Source organism: Psammomys obesus, unplaced genomic scaffold, assembly GCF_907164565.1.
Source record: "Psammomys obesus unplaced genomic scaffold, mPsaObe1.curated_primary_1811, whole genome shotgun sequence".
In the NCBI taxonomy this organism is placed as follows: domain Eukaryota; kingdom Metazoa; phylum Chordata; class Mammalia; order Rodentia; family Muridae; genus Psammomys; species Psammomys obesus.
Window position 1 is genome coordinate 2,594,114 of NW_026585698.1, and position 18,386 is coordinate 2,612,499.

At 47.2% G+C, this 18,386-nt stretch overlaps 1 protein-coding gene across 1 annotated transcript in view; it reads left to right on the forward strand.

The window, feature by feature from the left end:
* Positions 1-18,386, forward strand: part of LOC129670408 (phenazine biosynthesis-like domain-containing protein 2) — a 35,855-nt gene that overhangs the window by 16,277 nt on the left and 1,192 nt on the right. Inside the window, exons 3-9 of the mRNA XM_055598906.1 lie at positions 8,701-8,800; positions 9,141-9,239; positions 13,213-13,322; positions 13,437-13,466; positions 14,825-14,912; positions 15,304-15,483; positions 17,593-17,655. Of these exons, the coding sequence (XP_055454881.1) occupies positions 8,701-8,800; positions 9,141-9,239; positions 13,213-13,322; positions 13,437-13,466; positions 14,825-14,912; positions 15,304-15,483; positions 17,593-17,655 (670 nt within the window). The remainder of the gene's footprint in view (positions 1-8,700; positions 8,801-9,140; positions 9,240-13,212; positions 13,323-13,436; positions 13,467-14,824; positions 14,913-15,303; positions 15,484-17,592; positions 17,656-18,386) is intronic.

Consider the following 18,386-nt stretch of genomic DNA (forward strand, 5'->3'; position numbering starts at 1 on the left):
TGTTACAAACTGTCCTTCACATGGTGAAAAGAGGGAGCCGACTGTTAAAAACTGTCCTTCGGCTCCACACATGCACCGTGGGGCCGGTGAGGTGGCTCAGGGAGTGAAGGAGCCTGCTGCCAGGCCTCACCTCCTGGCTCCACAGGGAAGGAAAGAACAGGGTGCCTACAAGTGCCCTCTGACCTCTACGTACACACACACACACACACACACACACACACACACAAAGACATTTTCACATAAAAGGTAACTGTAGCCAAAAAAAAAGAAAAAAAATAGGAAGCAGCTACAGCAGGAGGATAATGAGTCTGAGGTCAGTCTGGGCTAATAAAGAGAACTGCCTCGAAAAATAAACCAAACTAAATCTTACCTTCTCCTCAGAGCAGTTAGCATAAAGGAGTCGATTATCTGGGCTAGAGAGGCACCGTTCATCTCGTTGCCTCCCACCAGATGTCGAGGGCCCAGGAATTACCAGGTTTTATCTAGTAATACAACAGCTTGGAAAGATTAGTGAGAGAATAATTAGCAACCAGATTCCAAATTTGGAATCTTCTTTAGAATCAATCTGGCAAGCACAGATTTCTGTCAAAACAATTAAGTACAGCTTTGTCATTCACACACACACACACACACACACACACACACACATGTGAATATATATACTTTTTTTTTTCAGGTAGGGTTTCTTTTTTGTAACAGCCCTGGCTGTTCTGGAACTCTGTAGACCAGGATGGCCCTGAACTCACACAGATCCCCCTGCCTCTGCCTCCCAAGTGCTCGGATTAAAGGCGTGTGCCACCACCACCTCGCATATATGTATTTATTTGAGACATAGTCTATGTACCTCCATAATATCATTGAATTGTGAGTGGTTTAAATATATAGTTTTCACCAGATAACAATACTTTGTGTTGTTTCATAACTTTGATTATCTACAGAACACTAACATCAATAAACACTGGAGTTGAAGAATTTTTTTTCCTCTCTCTCTCTTTTGTTTTTTTGAGACAGGGTTTCTCTATGTAGCCCTGGCTGTCCTAGAACTCACTTAATGAATTTTTGTGGTGTTTTACCTTGTCTTTTAAAAACTTATTTAAATTTTGACTATATCAGAACATTGTTGGTGCCCTTAAAGACATATAGCTTTTATGTTTTATGTGTAATGGCAGTCAATAAGTAGAACTGAAAATGGTTTGACTGAGTTGATCAGAAAGCTTGGTGTACAGGTGTAGGCTATACTCTGCATTTTGAGCCTTTTGACTACTTGATAAAAGGCGGTGTGGGGCTTGAGGATGGATCTCACCCGTGTGACGGCAGCCCTGGGTTTGACCTCTAGCCCAACATAAACCAGAAGTGGTGGGGCACCACTGTAATCAGGGGTTAAAGCTCATACCCAGCTACCTAGCAAGTCCCAAGCCATCCTGGGCCACATGGGACTGCGTCTCAAAAACAGCACAAGTTGTGTAAAGAAAATGAACAGTCTTGAAAAATAAAATCCCAAGAGCTTTTATGATATCCTATTTTGTTTTCAAGACATTTATCTCTTGAAAATTCCTGACAAGGAACTTATAATATTACATATAAGATAAAGGCAAAGACATATTAAAGGTTAGACAAAAGATGGTACAGATAGTTAAAAAGAAATTAATACTTTAAAAATAGATATTCAAAGCTGGGCATGGTAGCTCATGCCTTTAATCCCAGCATTAGGGAGGCAGAGGCCGGCAAATCTCTGAGTTCAAGGCCAGCCTGGTCTACAGAGTGTGTTGTAGGACAGCCAGAACTACACAGAGAAACCCTGTCTCCAAAACAGGCAGATAGATAGATAGATAGATAGATAGATAGATAGATAGATAGATAGATATTTTAATTTCAGCACTAGGGAGGCAGAGTTCCTGGCCAGCCTGGTCTACAATAAAGAAGTTCCAGGCCAGCCAGAGCTATTTTAATCAGCTATAGCGACAAATTAATGATGTCCACAGATGCTTATAGTTCAACAGTAAGGAAGTATATCAAAACACAGAAAATATATAGAAATAAAAAACAAAGTAGACACACTAACATGATAAAGGTGAAAACCAGCCAGATGCAGGCCATTATTCTGGAAACCGAGACAACATGCTTTGCTGCCTGTCTAAGCAAAAAGGAAGGAGGAGTGGCAAGATGGCTCCGTCAGTAAGGATGCTCACCACCAGACTTGATGACTTGAGTTTGATCTCTGGATGCACACAGTAAAGGAGAGAACTGACTCCTGGAATTGTCCTCTGACCTCTTTGATCTTCATGTCCCAAATAAATGTAAAAAGTTTTAAACAAACAAACAAATAAAACAAAAATTGCAGAGGTCAGAGCGCTGGGGTACTGGAGGGTAGTGCCTTGTTGGCAGGCAAGCTTGCTCTGCTGGGAGAGACACAGCTTGTGTTAGCAGCCACACATTCTGGGCTGGCAGAGTCCCACGTTCCCACTATGCAAGGACCTGGCTGTCCTGGAGCTCGCTGTGCAGACCAGGCCGACCTCAGACTCCCAGAGACCCACCCACTCTGCCGCTTGAGTGCCGGCATTAAAGGTGTGTGTCACCACTCCCACCTTTTTGTTTTGTTACTGTTGAGGTGTGAGTGTGTGTGAGCATGTGTGTGTGAGCAGCCATGCTTGATCACGTGAATGTGCACATGTGTTCAGTTTTAGGACAAGTTTTTTTCAAAAGTACGCTGTCATACTTTTTTGTTGAGGGTGAAGGTGTGTACCTTAGAAGGTTTTACCACTATCCTTGGCTTCTGTCCTCTAGATAGCAATCATTCTTCCCCCATTAAGACAATTAAAAATGTTTCTAGGGGCCAGGCAATGTGACACACACCTTTAACCCCAGCACTTGGGAGGCAGAGGTAGGTGGATCTCTGTGAGCTGGGAAAAAAGCCAGCCTGGTCTACAGAACAAGTTCCAGGACAGCCAAGGCTACACAGTGAGACCCTACCTCAAGAAAACAAAACAGACCAAAATTAAATTAAATTAAAGTTATTTGTAAATGGGGAAAAAAGTTATAATTTGTGTTTATTCTAGATGAGATTTACTGGATGTCTATTATACTTTAGAAACCATACTAAGGCCAAATATAGTATTTGTATATCTGCATTATTTTTCTCTGAAACATTGGCAGTTGTTTCTATTGACAACAAGGACTAGTGTTTTTGTTTGTTTGTTTGCCTTTTGTTTTGCTTTTGATTAGGGTTTCTCTGTGTAACAGATTCCTGGTTGTCCTGGACTCAGTTTGTAGACCAGGCTGGCTTTGAACTCACAGAGATCCGTCTGTTTCTGTCTCTGGAGTTCACTACCATGTCTGGCTTTTTTTTTTTTTTTAAGGTTTATTTATTATTTATGCAATATTCTGCCTGCATGTGTGCCTGCACATCAGAAGAGAGCACGAGATCTCATTGTAGATGGTTGGAAGCCACCATGTGGTTGCTGGGAATTGAACTCAGGACCTTTGGAAGAACAGCCAGTTCTTCTAGCCCCGCTTTTTTTTTTTTTTTTTTTTTTTTTTTTTTTTTTTTTTTGACTAGGCTGCTGAGATTGGCCTGGTTCTCACTGTGTAGCCCAGGCTAGCTTGGGACTCTTCCTACCTCTGCCTCCCTGTTCAGGGCAAAACCAGAGCTGGCACAGCGCTGTGTTCATCTCGTGGGTCACCTCTAGCGAGGAAGCTGATGGTCCAGCAGCTTCCTCCATCCTTAGTGCTCCTCCCTGAGGAAGGGTCATTAGAGGTGACCAGTGCGTTCGAGGCCTCGGGAGTCTCTCGGGGTGTTGAAGAGATAGCTCACGCACGTAAGAGCACTGCTGTTCTTGCAGAATACTCAGGTCCAGTTTCTAGCACTCCGTGCTGCCTCACAGCCATCCCTAACTCCAGATCTAGGGATCCAGCGCCCTCTTCCGGACTCACCAGGCACCAGGCACATATGTACGAGGTACGCAGGTGTACCGCAGGCAGAACACTCAGACAGGTAAATAATAATAAAAACAATTCAGAACACCTCCCGAATTCTTGGGGCTGCAGAGGTGGCTCAGTGGTTAAGAGCACTTGCGGCTCTTCCAGAGGACTTGGATTCAGTTCCTAGCATTCCCCCACGGCAGCTTTCAGCCGACCGTAACTTCTCCTTCAGGGGATCCAACGCTCACTGGCCTCCTTGGGTACCTAACTCATGTACATATACCCACACGCACACACACAGCTCCCCATATTAACAACAACAGCATTCTTGTTAACCAGCAGTCACTAATTTTTACCTTGGAGCAGATTGGTCAGGGCATAAAAAGTGAGAATGAGGACTGGGCATGTGATTGGTAGGACAGATCTCGCCCAGGATGTGTGGGACTTAAAATGAAACAGTGAGTATAAACTTTGCGTTTTGTGGTAGAGTTTGATTTTTTTTTTAATTGGAGGTACTGGGCCTTTGCCATGGGAGGCAAGTCTCTACCACTGAGCTACAACCCAGCCTCCATAAAAACTATTAGGAACACATGGAGGTGTTGAAAGTGCCTCCTCCGGGAGTTCAGGTGCAGGGAAGGGGTCCCCAAAGTCTTCCTGGGTGTTTTTAGCGCTTCCTGTAAAAGGTGATAACACAGAGGGACAAAGACCCAGAAGACAAGCTGTCCCACGCAGGCTGCCATGTCTCTGTACTGCCACAAGATGGCAGTATAAAGTAAAACTTCATTCTGGTTTTCCAGCCCAATAATCCCGTGGGTCCTAAAATGTCAGCTAGCAATTAACTGTCTCACACTGTTGGACGCTGGCACTCCGAACAGTGAACTTCACTCTGATTTTGGTATTGGGAATTTGATCTCCTTGAGGGTGCCAAAGGGAAGTGGATGCTGAAGCCAGAGGGCTGCTGGGCGAGGTGGTGTGTGTGATCCAGGCGCTTTGCAGGTGGGTAGGAGGATCAGAAGTTCAGAGTCATCCTAGCCACATAGCTCAGCCACATACCACAGGAGACCGTGTCCTAAACAGAACAGAACAAACAGCGGTGTCTGTCTGTTTGGAGGGTTGTACACACCAAGCATGCGTTCTGCCACTGAGTCCCCGCAGGTCAGGGCTGCACTGATATGCAAAGGAAGCTTAGAGCATAAAATGGAAAAATGAATATCCCGAACGTGCATGCCATAGGTGAACCTCGGGAGTCTGCCACAGAAGTTGTGCTTGGCTCTCTGATTTCAGGAGACAGAAACCTGCCCAGTGCAAGGCTCTGCTTCCATTTTCCTGTCTACCTCATGCCCAGCATAAGACCACATCATTAAAATCATGTATTCAAAGACGTGTTTTCCTTTCATGTGTCCGAATGTTTGCCCACATGTATGGATGTGTACAATGTACATTCCTGATGTTGGCATGGGCTAAAAGAGGGCACTGGATCCCTTGCAACTGGCACAATGGTGGTGAGCACCTTTTTTTTTTTTTTAGATTTTTATTTATTTATTTTTATTTTTATTATTAGTTACATTTTATTAACTCTGTATCCCAGCTGTACCCACTCCCTCATTCCTTCCCAATCCCATCCTTCCTCCCTCATCTCCTCCCTGCCCCTTTCCAAGTCCACGGATTGGGGAGGACCTTCTCCCCTTTCATCTGACCCTGTTTTATCAGGTATCTTCAGGACTGGCTGCAAAGTCCTCCTTTGTGGCCTAGCAGGACTGCTCCTCCCTAGGGGGTTGGGGAGGTCAAAGAGCCAGTCATTGAGTTCCTGTCAGAAACAGTCCCTGTTCCCTTACTAGGGAAAACCAATTGGTTACTGAGCTACCACAGGCTACATCCAAGCAGAGGTTCTAGGTTATATCCATGCATGCTCCTTGGTGGAGTGTCAGTCTCAGAAAAGACCCTGTGCCCAGATATATTTGGTCCTTGTGGAGCTCCTATCCTTTCCACATCATACTAAATCTCCTTCTTTCATATGATTCCCTGCACTCTGCCCAAGGTTTGGTTATGAGTCTCAGCATCTGTTTTGATACACTGCTGGGTAGAGTCTTTCAGAGGCCCTCTGTGGTAGGCTCTTGTCCTGTTACTTGTTTTCTCCTACGTCCAATGTGCATCCCATTTGTCTTTCTAAGTGAGGACTGATCATCTTACCCTGGGTCTTCTTTCTTGTTTATCTTTTTTAGGTGTATAGATTTCATTATGTTTATCATATCTTATAGGTCTATATAAGCGAGTATATACCATGTGTGTCTTTCTCCTTCTCGGATAACTCACTCAGAATGATCTTTTCTAGATCCCACCATTTGCCCGCAAATTTCATGATTTCCTCATTTTTGGTTGCTGAGTAGTATTCCATTGTGTAAAAATACCACAGTTTCTGTATCCATTCCTCCGTTGAGGGACATCTGGGTTGTTTCCAGGTTCTGGCTATTACTAATAAAGCTGCTACAAACATGGTTGAGCAAATGTCATTGTTGTGTACTTGAGCATATTTTGGATATATACCTAGGAGTGGTATAGCTGGATCTTTATTATTCCTAATTGTCTGAGTAAGAGCCAGATTGACTTCCAAAGTGGTTGTACCAGTTTGCATTCCCGGTTGTGAGCCTCTTTACGGCTATTGAACTTCTTGTCGAAATCTTCATGAAGCTCAGTGCAGAACACACGCTGAGCACGGCCGACTCCTGGATCCAGTCTCCAGCATCCACAGCCCCCAAACAAACAGCCCCTGCGTGCCTCCGGGCTCCCCTCACCGACATTGCACAGGGTCGCTTCCCGGAGGTGACTTGGCTTCTGTCTCGATGCTGCTTGCACACAGGGCCATGGCTTACACACCAGGACTCCAGACAAGACACTCTGATTGAGCAGGTATGGGGACGGACTAAGATTCCCTCAGCAGTGGTCCCCACTCAGCACTCACTGTTGCCCCCTTAGTTGCCTCGCGACGGCCCACGTTTCTCTGCTTGCTGGTGCTTTCCTTTCTGCAAAGTGTTAATGGGATAACAAGAGCTTGTGATCTGTCTACTATCTATCAATCATTTATCTACCATCTATCATTTATCTATCATCTATGTTCTACTATCAATTATCCGTCTATCATTTAATTTTGGAGGCAAGGTTTTGTGTAGGCCCAGGCCGACCTTAAACTTGTATATGGCTGAGAATAACTGAACTCATGACCCTCCTGCCTTCATTTTCCCGGGATTACAGGCATGTATCAATGTGGCTAGCTTAAAAAATGAAGGAAATGTTAGAATGAAGGAAATGGAGCCGCGAATGTGTCTCAGTTGGCAGTGTTTGCCCAGCGTGCACAAAGTCCGGGATTGGATCTCAGCACCTTGTAAACAGAGTGAACTCTCAGACACGCAGTCCCCTTGCTCAGGAAATAGAGAAGGGGCGAAGAATGAGCGCCAGGGCTTCATGAGGCCCTGCTCCTCTCCACGGAGTTATAGGCAGTTAGTGGGAGGGAGACGCTTTCTTCAGTGGTATAGCTGCTGAATTGCTCACCACACGTGTTCCTGCGGGCAGCCCCAGGGACTCTCATTGATAACAAGAAGCCACAAAAAGCTAAAAAAACAAAAACAAAAACAAAAAACCCAACAGTAACACACACACACACACACACACACACACACACACACACACACACAATCTTTAATTTTTTAATATGTAACTTGAATTTTGTTGTTGTTTGAGACAGGGTTTCTCTGTGTAGCCCTGGCTGTCCTGAACTCCTTTTGTAGACCAGGCTGGTCTCGAACTCACAGACATCCTCCTGCCTCTGCCTCCTGAGTGCTGGGAATTTTCTTTTTAACATTTTAGAGGCCATGTATGTGTCTTAGTTAGGGTTTCTATTGCCATAAAGAGACACCATGACCACAACAGCTCTTATGAGGAAAAGATTTAACTTTAGCTGTCTTACAGTTTCGGAGGTTTAGTCCATTATAGTCATGGTAGGACATGGTGGTGTGCAGGCAGACATGGTGCTGGAGAAGGAGCTGAGAGTTCTACATCTTATTATTTATTTATTTATTTATTTATTTATTTATTTATTTATTTAATGTAGATGAGTGCCCTATCCACATGTACACCTGCATGCCAGAAGAGGGCACCAAATCATTGAGATGGTTATGAGCCACCACGTGGGTGCTGGGAATTGAACTCAGGACCTCTGGAAGAGCAGCCAGTGCTCTTAACCACTGAACCATCTCTCCAGCCTGAGAGTTCTACATCTTGATCTATGGGCAGCAGCAGGAGACTGTGTTACATTGGATGTAGCTTGAGCATATGAGACCTCAAAGCTGGCTCCCACAGTGACACACTTCCTTAAGCAAAGCCACACCTACTCCAACAAGGCGCACCTCCTCATACCTCCTAGCAGTTACAGTCAAACTACTGCAAGCATATAAATTCTCTCTCTCTTTCTTCCTTCATTTCCTTCTTTCTTTCTTTCTTTCTTCCTTTCTTTTCTTTCTTCCTTTTCTCTCTTTCTTTCTCTCTCTTTCTCTCTTTTTCTTTCTTTCTCACATGGTCTCATTATGTAGCCTTTCCTGTCCCGGAACTCTGTAGACCGGACTAGCCTCCAGCTTACAGATACCTGCCTGTTTCTGCCTCCCAAGTGCTGGGATTAAAGATGAGCATCTCTATACCAAGTCTAAGCTTATGGTTTTTGATGCCAATAAACTGCTACATCAAGTCGGATCTGTGTTCCAGTCTCTCAATAACCTTTCATTTCTATTTAAGACATTGGACGAAGACACTCATCAACACATTGCAAGGGAGATCAGCCTCTCGGAAACCGCTTTTATCCGAAAACTGCAACCAACTGACAACTTCACAGAAAGTAAATACACATTTACATTTTTTTCCTTCACATTTATTTGTGTGTGTGAGCACATGTGTGTGCACAAGTGCCCATGCATGTGCCACAGCGAGTGTGTAAGGTTGGAACAGCTTGTAGGAGTCGGTTCTCTTGTTCCACCATGTCGATCCTGAGACTCAAACTCACGTCATCAGGACCGTTCCCAGGGAGGGAATAGACCATCTGTCTACCCCATGCTCACCCTTTATGAAAGGCTTGCCTCTTAGCTGCGCTAGTGAGTAAGGGAAGAAGATTCGGAGGCGTTTTTAAGCTGACCGTGTGGGTTTGATCTTGCTTTCCTTTGACCTTTTCTCCTCCGAAGGTTCCCGTTTTGGACTAAGATGGTTTACCCCGGAGAGTGAGTTCCCGCTTTGTGGCCACGCCACCCTGGCTTCTGCGGCTGTTCTGTTTCACAAAAGAAGTAATGTGCACTTTGCTTATTTATTTATTGTTGTTTGTTCGTTTTGTGATAGGGTCTCAGTTAGCTGAGTCTGGCTTTGACTTTCCTGTGTACCTGATAGTGGCCTTGAAACTCTGGATCCTCCTATTTCCACCTCCCAAGGATTAGAATTATGGCATGCACCACCATGGCTTAGTAATGTGAATTTTTAAAAAAGGCTTATTTTGTTTACCTGTGGGAGAGGGACCTGCATGGCCAAAATGGACACAGCACATAAGGAGATATGTGGAAAACAAAGGCATGCTCTTTTCCACATGGTGCCCTATTGATTTTTTTTATTTTTTTTGAGACAGGGTTTCTCTGTTTTAGCCCTGGCTGTCCTGGAACTCACTTTGTAAACCAGGCTGGCCTTGAACTCACTTTGTAAACCAGGCTGGCCTTGAACTCACAGAGATCCATCCACCTACTTCTGCCTCCGAGTGCTGGGATTAAAGGCATGCACCACCACTGTCCGTTTTGATTTTAAACTCACACTTTTTTTTTTTTTTTGAGACTGGGTCTTATATTTCAGGCTGGCTTTGAATTCCTTATACACCCAAATACCCTTGAAATTCTGCTCTTTGTGCCTTTACTCTCAAGTGTGGTATTACAGGCTTTTGCTGACACAAACCTTTTATGCAGTGCTGGGGATTCGAACCCCCAGCTCTGTGCATGTTAGGCAGCACTCTACCAACTAAGCCATATCCCCTGCCTTGCTGGGAGTGATGGCACACAACCTTTAATTCCAGCACATGGGATGTAAAAGCAGGCAGAGCTCAGTAAGTTCAAGGTTAGCCTTGTCTATAAATCGAGTCCAGGACAGTCAAGGCTACACAGCAAAACCCTGTCTCAAAAAACAAAAACAAAACAAAACAAAAAAATAAAAATAAAAAACAGTTTCTTTCTACCTAATTCTGTTTGGCCTGGAACTTGGTACTTGGGCCTGGTAGGACTTGAACTTGCTGCCTTCCTACCTCTGCCTGCTGGTGCTGGGATTACAACTTTGAGTCACCGTACCCGGCTCCTCAAACAGCAGTTGATTTTAATTACTTTTTTTGTTGTTGAAGGCTGGACTGATCCCAGGCTTTCCCTGAGGCTGTGATCTATGGGGCCTCTAATGTAAGGAATCCACAGCTCCTTCTCTAAAACCAGGAACATGCTTGGTAGAGCTGACAATAGCCTGGGGCCGGGGCCTTGGAGAACTGTGGCCTCATGTCCGGAGCACCCAACTCTTCCCACCATCTGGGGCTACAGCTGTCAATCCTAAGGCTGCCGTGTGCATCGCTCTGGTCACCTTGTGCGACATTGTCTGCTAGCTCCCTGCTGACTTCATCCCATCGTATGATAGTTTCTGCTGACTCTGTTCCATCTCCCCCCGGAACTCCTATAGAAGGTCATGTACCTCTTAATTAGGCTTGCTTGGCACGGAGTACAGCTCAAGCAAGACCTCCTGAGCCCACCTGTTCTATCTTCTTTATCTCTGATCCCCCAGACCTTCCTTCTCAGGACCTTGCCACTGAAGGATGATACACTGGTCCAGGTCACTTTTTCCCCCTTTGTTTTTACATGTATAAGTGTTTTTGCCTGCATCTGTGTACCATGGATGGGCCATCCCAGGGGAGGCCAGAAAAGGGTTTTAGATCCCTCAAGCAGTTTCTTTACATTTTAATTAATTGGTTACTTTTTGTGTGTGCGCGAACAAATGCCACAGTGTACATGTAGAGATCGGAGGACAATTTTCAGGGGTCTGGTCTTTCCCTCGTCTGTGAGGCTGGGGAGCCGAATGTAGGATCTTAGTCTTGGCAGCACTGAGCCAAACAGCTGAAACTCAAAGAGTAATTTTAAAAGCCAAACATTTTAGGGACTGGAGAGCTGGTTCAGTGGTTAATAGAACCGGCTGCTCTTCTAGAGGACCCAAGTTCCACTCCCCGCACCCACACGGTGGCTCACAGACCCTCTGTAACTCCAGGTCCAGGGATCTATGGCCTCGGAGGGCAAATCACACACATTTGCACAGATATACGTGCAGGTAAACACTCAGACGCGTTAATTTTTTTATTTCTAAAAATAACATTGTGATACAAATCCCAACATTGATTTAACACTTCTATACTGACGAATGACGATCAGAAACCATTAAATGCCCTTGCTTCCTGTAAGTAAGCTACTACGTTTTTGTGAGAGAACCACGTCGTGTGTGCAGTAGAGCCGGTGTAACGTATAACCTGCCGTCGTCTCAGACGTGAGCTGCGTGTTTCATTGGTGGGAGAAGGCAAGGGGCATGCAAAGTGCACGTGTCTCAGGCTGCAGTGACGTCACACATGCGACATGGGTGAGCAAGCCAGAACACATAAGATGTTTGCTTGTTCGCTTGTTGGTTTGCTTCGAGAGAGGCTCTCTTTCTGTAGCCCTGGCTGTCCTGGAACTTGCTGTGTAGACCAGGCTGACCTCGAACTCACAGAGATCCGCCTGCCTCTGCCTCCCAAGCGCTAGGATCAAAGGCGTGCGGCACCACTGCCTGGCTACACATAAGATTTTGAATTAGTTTTTGGTTGTTCTGGGTGCGGTAGCCTGGCCGTATACTATCGACACATTGTTTATAACACCCACGTCTAGTTATATGACCCCGAGTGAGGTTGTGACTCAGGGTGGATACAAGCCGGGGACCTTATGCTGAAGGGTAAGATGAAGCCGGCGCTTAAGGGAGCCTGTGCCCTTCAGGGGCGAGGCTGCAAGTTAGTCAGGGCCTCTACCACACAATCCGGTATGCTCAGCTCTGCCCTCCTGCTGTGATGAAGTACCTGACAGAGGCGACCTAACAGAGGGGAGGCTTGTTTGGGTTCACAGTTTAGGGGCTACATCCATCGAGGTGGCCACTGTGGTGTGGTCCCTGGTTTTAAGAGTTTGTCCTGGTAACACTGAGCTTAGAGAGGAAGCAGTGACCTCGCCCAGATGCTGGCCAAGCCTTAACTCTCACAGGCCTGTGGCCCTTTGTAAGGATGGAGTATTAGGATGCAGCCACTGCTCAGAGCTCAGTGCCCTGCAGAAGCCCTTCCTCTCTCAAGACACCGACAGGCGCCCTACCCAGCATTGTGAGTCTGTAAATAATGGCCTCCCCGTGTCAGGAACTCTCGCCCGGGCTACTGGTTTTATATGAAAGTGGGTCCTGGTGGCCGTACATCTTGTTCCACACCCCAACCCCTGCCTGGGCATCAGAGCCTGGCTGCAGGCTTGAGCTATGAAACAGGCCCCATGCTCAGGAAGATCTGAAAGGACACTCCCCCAGTCTGCCGCGTGGGCACTGACTTCTCTCTGGAGAACCCCACTGTGCTGCCTGTCTCTGGTGCTGGAGCCCTAACTCTGCTCAGAGCCTTCACCATGTTGCTGTCTGTCTGCCCATACTGTCAACAACTGTTTTAGTCAACTCCCAACTCCCCGACAACCTGTCTTCGTGCCCCATCTGAGACCTTTCACCTATGACCCAGCTCTCAAAGTATGCCTCTCCCCAAAACTGAGGACCAAGGGTGTGGACACTCTACTTTCAAGTCATAAAATCTGATCATTATGAGAAGGTGATTTTGTTTGTGTGGGTAGAGAATCAGAACAAGTTTAGGTGGGTGAGATAGTCTTGAAATCCCAGCTGTTTAGGAGGCTGTGAAGAGAGGAGTAAAAATTCACAGACATCCTGGGTTGCAGATGGACTCAAGGCCAGCCCAGACAACTGAGACTCCGCCATAAAAACAAAAGGCCAGCGAGGACCGGGGAGATCGCTTAGTGAGAGGTGCTTACGTTGTGTGATCCCCTGGGTTCACGCCACAGTAACACGCACGCACGCACACATGCACGCACAAACCCACGCACCCACACCTACCACCACCACTAGACAAACAGTGATGAACCCCCAGAAAACACAATCACGTTTATTTTCCTTATTCTCGGTTCCTGCTCTGCCCAGAGAACACGAACAGCACTCTGACGTTTGTCACTCTGAGTGGGGAGCTGAAGGCCAGAAAGGCAGAAGATGGGATTGTCTTGGACTTTCCTCTCTACCCAACCTTCCCCCAGGTTAGCCCTTACTGTATTTACGTCTAATTGTGACATGAGTGATTATAGCTACAAGCTGAGGTCAGCCCACAGCTCTCCTGCTCAGCAATGACTTCATCTCTTTTCCCCTCCTAGGACTTCCACGAAGTAGGAGACTTGATAAAGGTTGGTGAAAAGCATTCACTTTGAGGTTGTGTGGTGTGGTTGTTTGTGTTGGTGTTTGAAAGCTTGGGTGTGATGTGATCCCGTAATAAAGCCCCATCCGGTGTACCCACCGCTGTGGAAGCCTAGTCAGTTTCAGGTCAGAGTGTTAATATTGTGTTTACTTAGTAAGGGTAATCGCTTTCACTGAGTTGTAATCTTTCTTCCCTACTGTGTAGCCCAGCCTGCTCTTATCCTTGCAAATTCTCCTGCTTCTCGAATGCTCAGATTACAGGCCATACAGTCACACCTGATTCGGTTGATTTCACTATGTGCCATATAGTCTCCACAGTGGGACAGGACTAAGACAGAGTGTTTGGCGAGGACAGAGAAGGCCTGAAGGGGGTGGCGAAGAGGATAGAAGGTATTATCCCCTGCCCCTTTGGACCACGAAGGGTTGCATTTCCAGTCAAATAGAGGTAGTGTGCTCCCTGAGCAGAGCGTACTCAGACACGTTCTATTCACTCAGGCCAGCCCTGAGTCCCGGCACACGGAGCATCCCTGGGTGTCCTAGGGTGGCTGCACGTACAGCCATTTCATTGTCTTTCCAACTTAAAGAGGTGAGCTAGTGGCTCTCACCTCGAAAGACAGTTGATGCAGGGGTTCAAACTTGATTCTAGAGTGACTCAGACTTGAGAGAGGAGGAAGAGAGGGAGGGAAGGGAGAAGAGGAAGAAAGGGAGGGAGAGGCCTGGGTCTGTGGGGCCCCACCTGGTGGAGCTGTGTGTTGGGACACGCACTGAGCACGTGGTGAACACTACCTGTTTCCTGGCTCTCAGAGCGGAAGCTCACTGGCTCCTGAAGGGTCCTTCTGTTGGCCAGGAACATGGCTGTCTTTGAGCAGTACTTTGAGCCCTGAAACTGAAGGCATCTCCTGGGACCTGGGGACTATGTGGGGCCTGGCTCACAACACACGCTTCATGGGAGATTGTTTCTCATACATGGCAACCAAGGCCGCTTTTGAGGAGGTTTGTTGCTGTCTTTTGTAGGCCTGGTTGACTCTGATCTCACTATAGAGCCCCCCGCCTCTGCCTCCCACATGTTTGTGTCAAAAGAGGGTGCCTAGCTGTTTTGTTCTGTTATTTGTTTTTGAGGCAGAATCTCAGGCATCCCAGCCTGGCTTCACATTTTCTGACTAGCCAAGGCTGACTCAGAACTCCTGACCTTTCTGCCTCTTTCTCTTGGGTATAAGCACATATCATCATACCCAGTTAATGTGGTGCCAGGGATTGACTGACCCTTGGCTGCTGGCTGGCATGCTAGACGCACATCCAACAACTGAGGAAGAGTTCGCCTTCTGAGGAGTCTTGATGTGCTTCACAGGCAGCCATAGGTGACACCCTGGTCCAGGACATCAGGTACTCTCCACATACCAAAAACCTCCTGGTCCGGCTCAGCGATTCTTATGACAGGTAAACAGCATGTTTAACCATTTGCATGCCATCACCCAGATTTCCAGCTCTGCTTCAGTCAGGCCGTGCTTTCTCCAAAGCATGACTTAACATTTCTTTTCTTTTGAGACCGGGTTTCCCTATGGTAGCTCTGGCTGGCCTGAGCTGCTTGCTACTGGCTCACTCTATAAACAGGCTGGCCTCAAATTCACAGAGTTTGTCACCAGAGTGCTGGGGTTAGAGGCGTCTGCTGCCATGCCTGTCCTAACCCCTTTTTTTTAACCCGTACGTAGATATCAGGGCAGGCTCTCCCTCCCTGTGCTGAGCCATCTGGTCATAGCCCAGCCTCCTTCCCATGTGTAGGAGGCCGTTGGCAAATGCTTATTCCTGATCCGTCCCATTTGTGCTCCGGGTCCTTTCTAGAGACCCTGAAGGTGAACACGGAGCCTCTGCCTCGGATTGAAAAGACAGGGAGGGTGAAAGAACTCATTCTCACTCTCAAAGGAGAGCCTGGGGGGCAGGCGGCCCCCTATGACTTCTACTCCAGATACTTTGCGCCATGGGTTGGTGTGGCTGAAGACCCGGTAACAGGTACGCTTCCACAAGTGTTACATGTGGTCAGGGTCTGGGCTGGGTACAGCCAGATGCATGTAGTCTCACCAAAGAATTGAAATAAAAGCCCAGAGGGATTACAAAGTAGTGAGGGAGGTTTATTCAAAGCATCAGCACAGGTCAGGAAAGGACGCGCTGTCGCTGTCAAGGTTGACAGAGGAGTGTTGGAGCATGTGTGTATGTATGTACGTATGTGTACGTATGTGTGTATGTGTGTGTGTGTGCATGTATCTTATCTGTGCTCTTGTACCCCTAGAGGTTTGGGTAACACTTGGAGTTGGAGTGTCGGGGGGCTGTGAGCTGTTCAGTATGGGTGCTGGGAATGAAACTCAGTCTTCCACGAGAGCACCAAGTGCTCTGAACTGCTGAGCTATCTCTCCAGTCCCCGACATCTTATATGGTGCTCAAGAGAAGGAGGAGATTGGTTACTAACAACACAATTTGAGAGATTCTCTCTGGATTGACAAGTATAGGCTATGGAAGCCCTTTCTTCATGGGCATCTGATTTTAATCATATACACATCCAATTATGCAGTCATAAGATGGTAAATAGGGGATTCTGCATAAAAGTTCACTTTGAGGATAGTTTGCCTTATGTACCCCAAACTAGTCTAGGCTGGATTGGCCCATTGGCTATGGCATAGTTCTCAGACTGTGTTCCGTGATGTATTTGGATAGAAACAGGATGTTATCCAGGGGATGCTAAAGTGGGTAGTTTATTTAACTTTTTCTCATTGTTGATAGCAGGTGTGCTTACAGCTCTGAGGAGGGGGGTCCCAATCTGTTAACAGCGTGTACATTGTTCAGAGAGAGGTGTGTACACAGCTCAAAGTCCTAGGCTGCTAAACTCTTCCCTAGACTCTCCGCACACGAAGACAAGGCCACATAGTCCCCTTCAAGTGCACCTAGATCCCCGAGCCAACGTTTGCACGTCTTGTACCAGCCGGAAGCAGAGGGAAGAAATGTGGTGCTCCTACTGCCATTCCCGTTGAGGACAATGGTCTATGCAGCCAGAGTGGCTGATGGAAGGGGGCTGCTGGGGGAAGCAGAGGCAGGGCTGAAAGGAAGTGGGCAGAGGCTCCAGATGCCAAGAGCCAGAATGGTTCCAGACCTTCACTGAGTCCTCAGTGAGGAACAAAACGGGAACTCGCAACGCAGCAGAGAAGCACAGCTGAAGACTCGGGAACACGCCTTCAGCATCCATGTAGTCCAGGGAGCTTCTCTGTCTGGCAGAGGATTCTGGGCAGCACGCGTGAACACACAGCAGCTTCTAATCCCCCTGACTCTGCCTCCAGAGGGCTAGCATTAAAGGTGTGCCACTACCCCTCACTTTGTTTCTTCATCTTCATACGTAATCTCTGATCTAGTTCTAGGCTAAATTAAACAAAACAAAAATAAGGAGATCTAGTTGGTAGAGGGCTTGTATGCCATATGGGGGTCCAGTACTGCCCAAACCAACACACACACACACACACACACACACACACAACAACAACAACAACAACAAAAACTCCAATGAAAAAGAATGAGCATTGAGTCCCGAAAGCTCTGAAAGGTTGTCTGTTATCTGAGTTTCCTCCTTCCCTGGCATCTACACAGCAGGAGGGTCAAGTTCCATTCCCTGAAAGCTGGGGAAAGAGTCATGGGAAGGCCTTGATTTGACAATGAACTGACAACTGACAGACAAGCATTAACGCCTACGGTCTTGCCTGGCATGAAGGTACAGATGTCAAGATAGCACTTGGGAGGTTAGGGCAGAAGGAGCTGTTCAAGATTAGCCTCAGCTAGTTGCAGGGTAGCCTGGGCTACACAAGACTATCTCAAAAAAGAAAACACCAAGAAACAAACAAAATACTAACCCTGTAGCCTTATGCATCTTTGGAGAGATAAGACAGATTTGACAGGTCATTCGGAAGCACTGCTTTATAAATCCTCTCTCTCCCTTTCCTCACTCCACACTTTGCTGTGGCCACCTTGACATAGGATTGACAACCTAAGGTTTAGTCATCCTGGATGATTGATTATAATTGTTGATCCATTTAGAGAAATGTTACTCTATGGCTCTCATGGCTTGTCATTTCTTTTCAGGGTCCACCCACACTATTCTTGGCCCCTACTGGTCTGAGGAGCTGGGGAAGAAAGAAATTCGAGGTAGGATAACTCTTGCCAGCCCTTCTCTCCTTCTCTTTGGGTGCTTGGGTGGTGAACTCGGGGCCTTCAGATGCTCAGCAAATGCGATACCATGGAGTCCTGGCTCCAGCTCTTGGCTTTTTGAGACAGAGCTCTGCTGTGGAGTTAGGGATGGCCAGTGTGTGCCTCTGCCTCCTGAAGAACCAGGCCAGGAATGACTCTAAGACTCAGGTGCACAGAAAAAGTATGCACATTAGCACACGTCAAAGTAGAGCTCTGCTCTCCAAGGATGGATCTTACCGAAGGGAAGTCTGTGTGGCCTTGAGGGGAGAACGGGTGTTTCTCCCCTGTCCTGGCTGAGTCTCATGGCTAGCTGAGCATGGAGCTCCTGAAGGCTGGGGCGGTGCCTCTCTGTGCGCCAGCCTCGTGGTTGCCTTAGCCTACTACAGGGAAACAAACTCAACCTGACTCTTTTGAGCTGAGAAGGGGCATTGGGTAGGGAAGGTGGGCCAGGACCCCCTCTCTCATCCTCTTAGACTTCCCTTCCCCACCTCCATCTCTTCACAAATCCTTGAGCACTCCTAGAGGAAGCTTTAGGTTGGACACAGCTGGGCGTGGCAGTGAGTAGCAGAAGAGGCCCCGGAAGGAGAGGGCTGGGCAGTGCATTGTGCAGACCTCTGCGGCTGCAGGAAAATGAGGTAGGGGTGGGGGGCGCTATGGACACAGGGAGGAATTTATTCTGGAAACTGGCC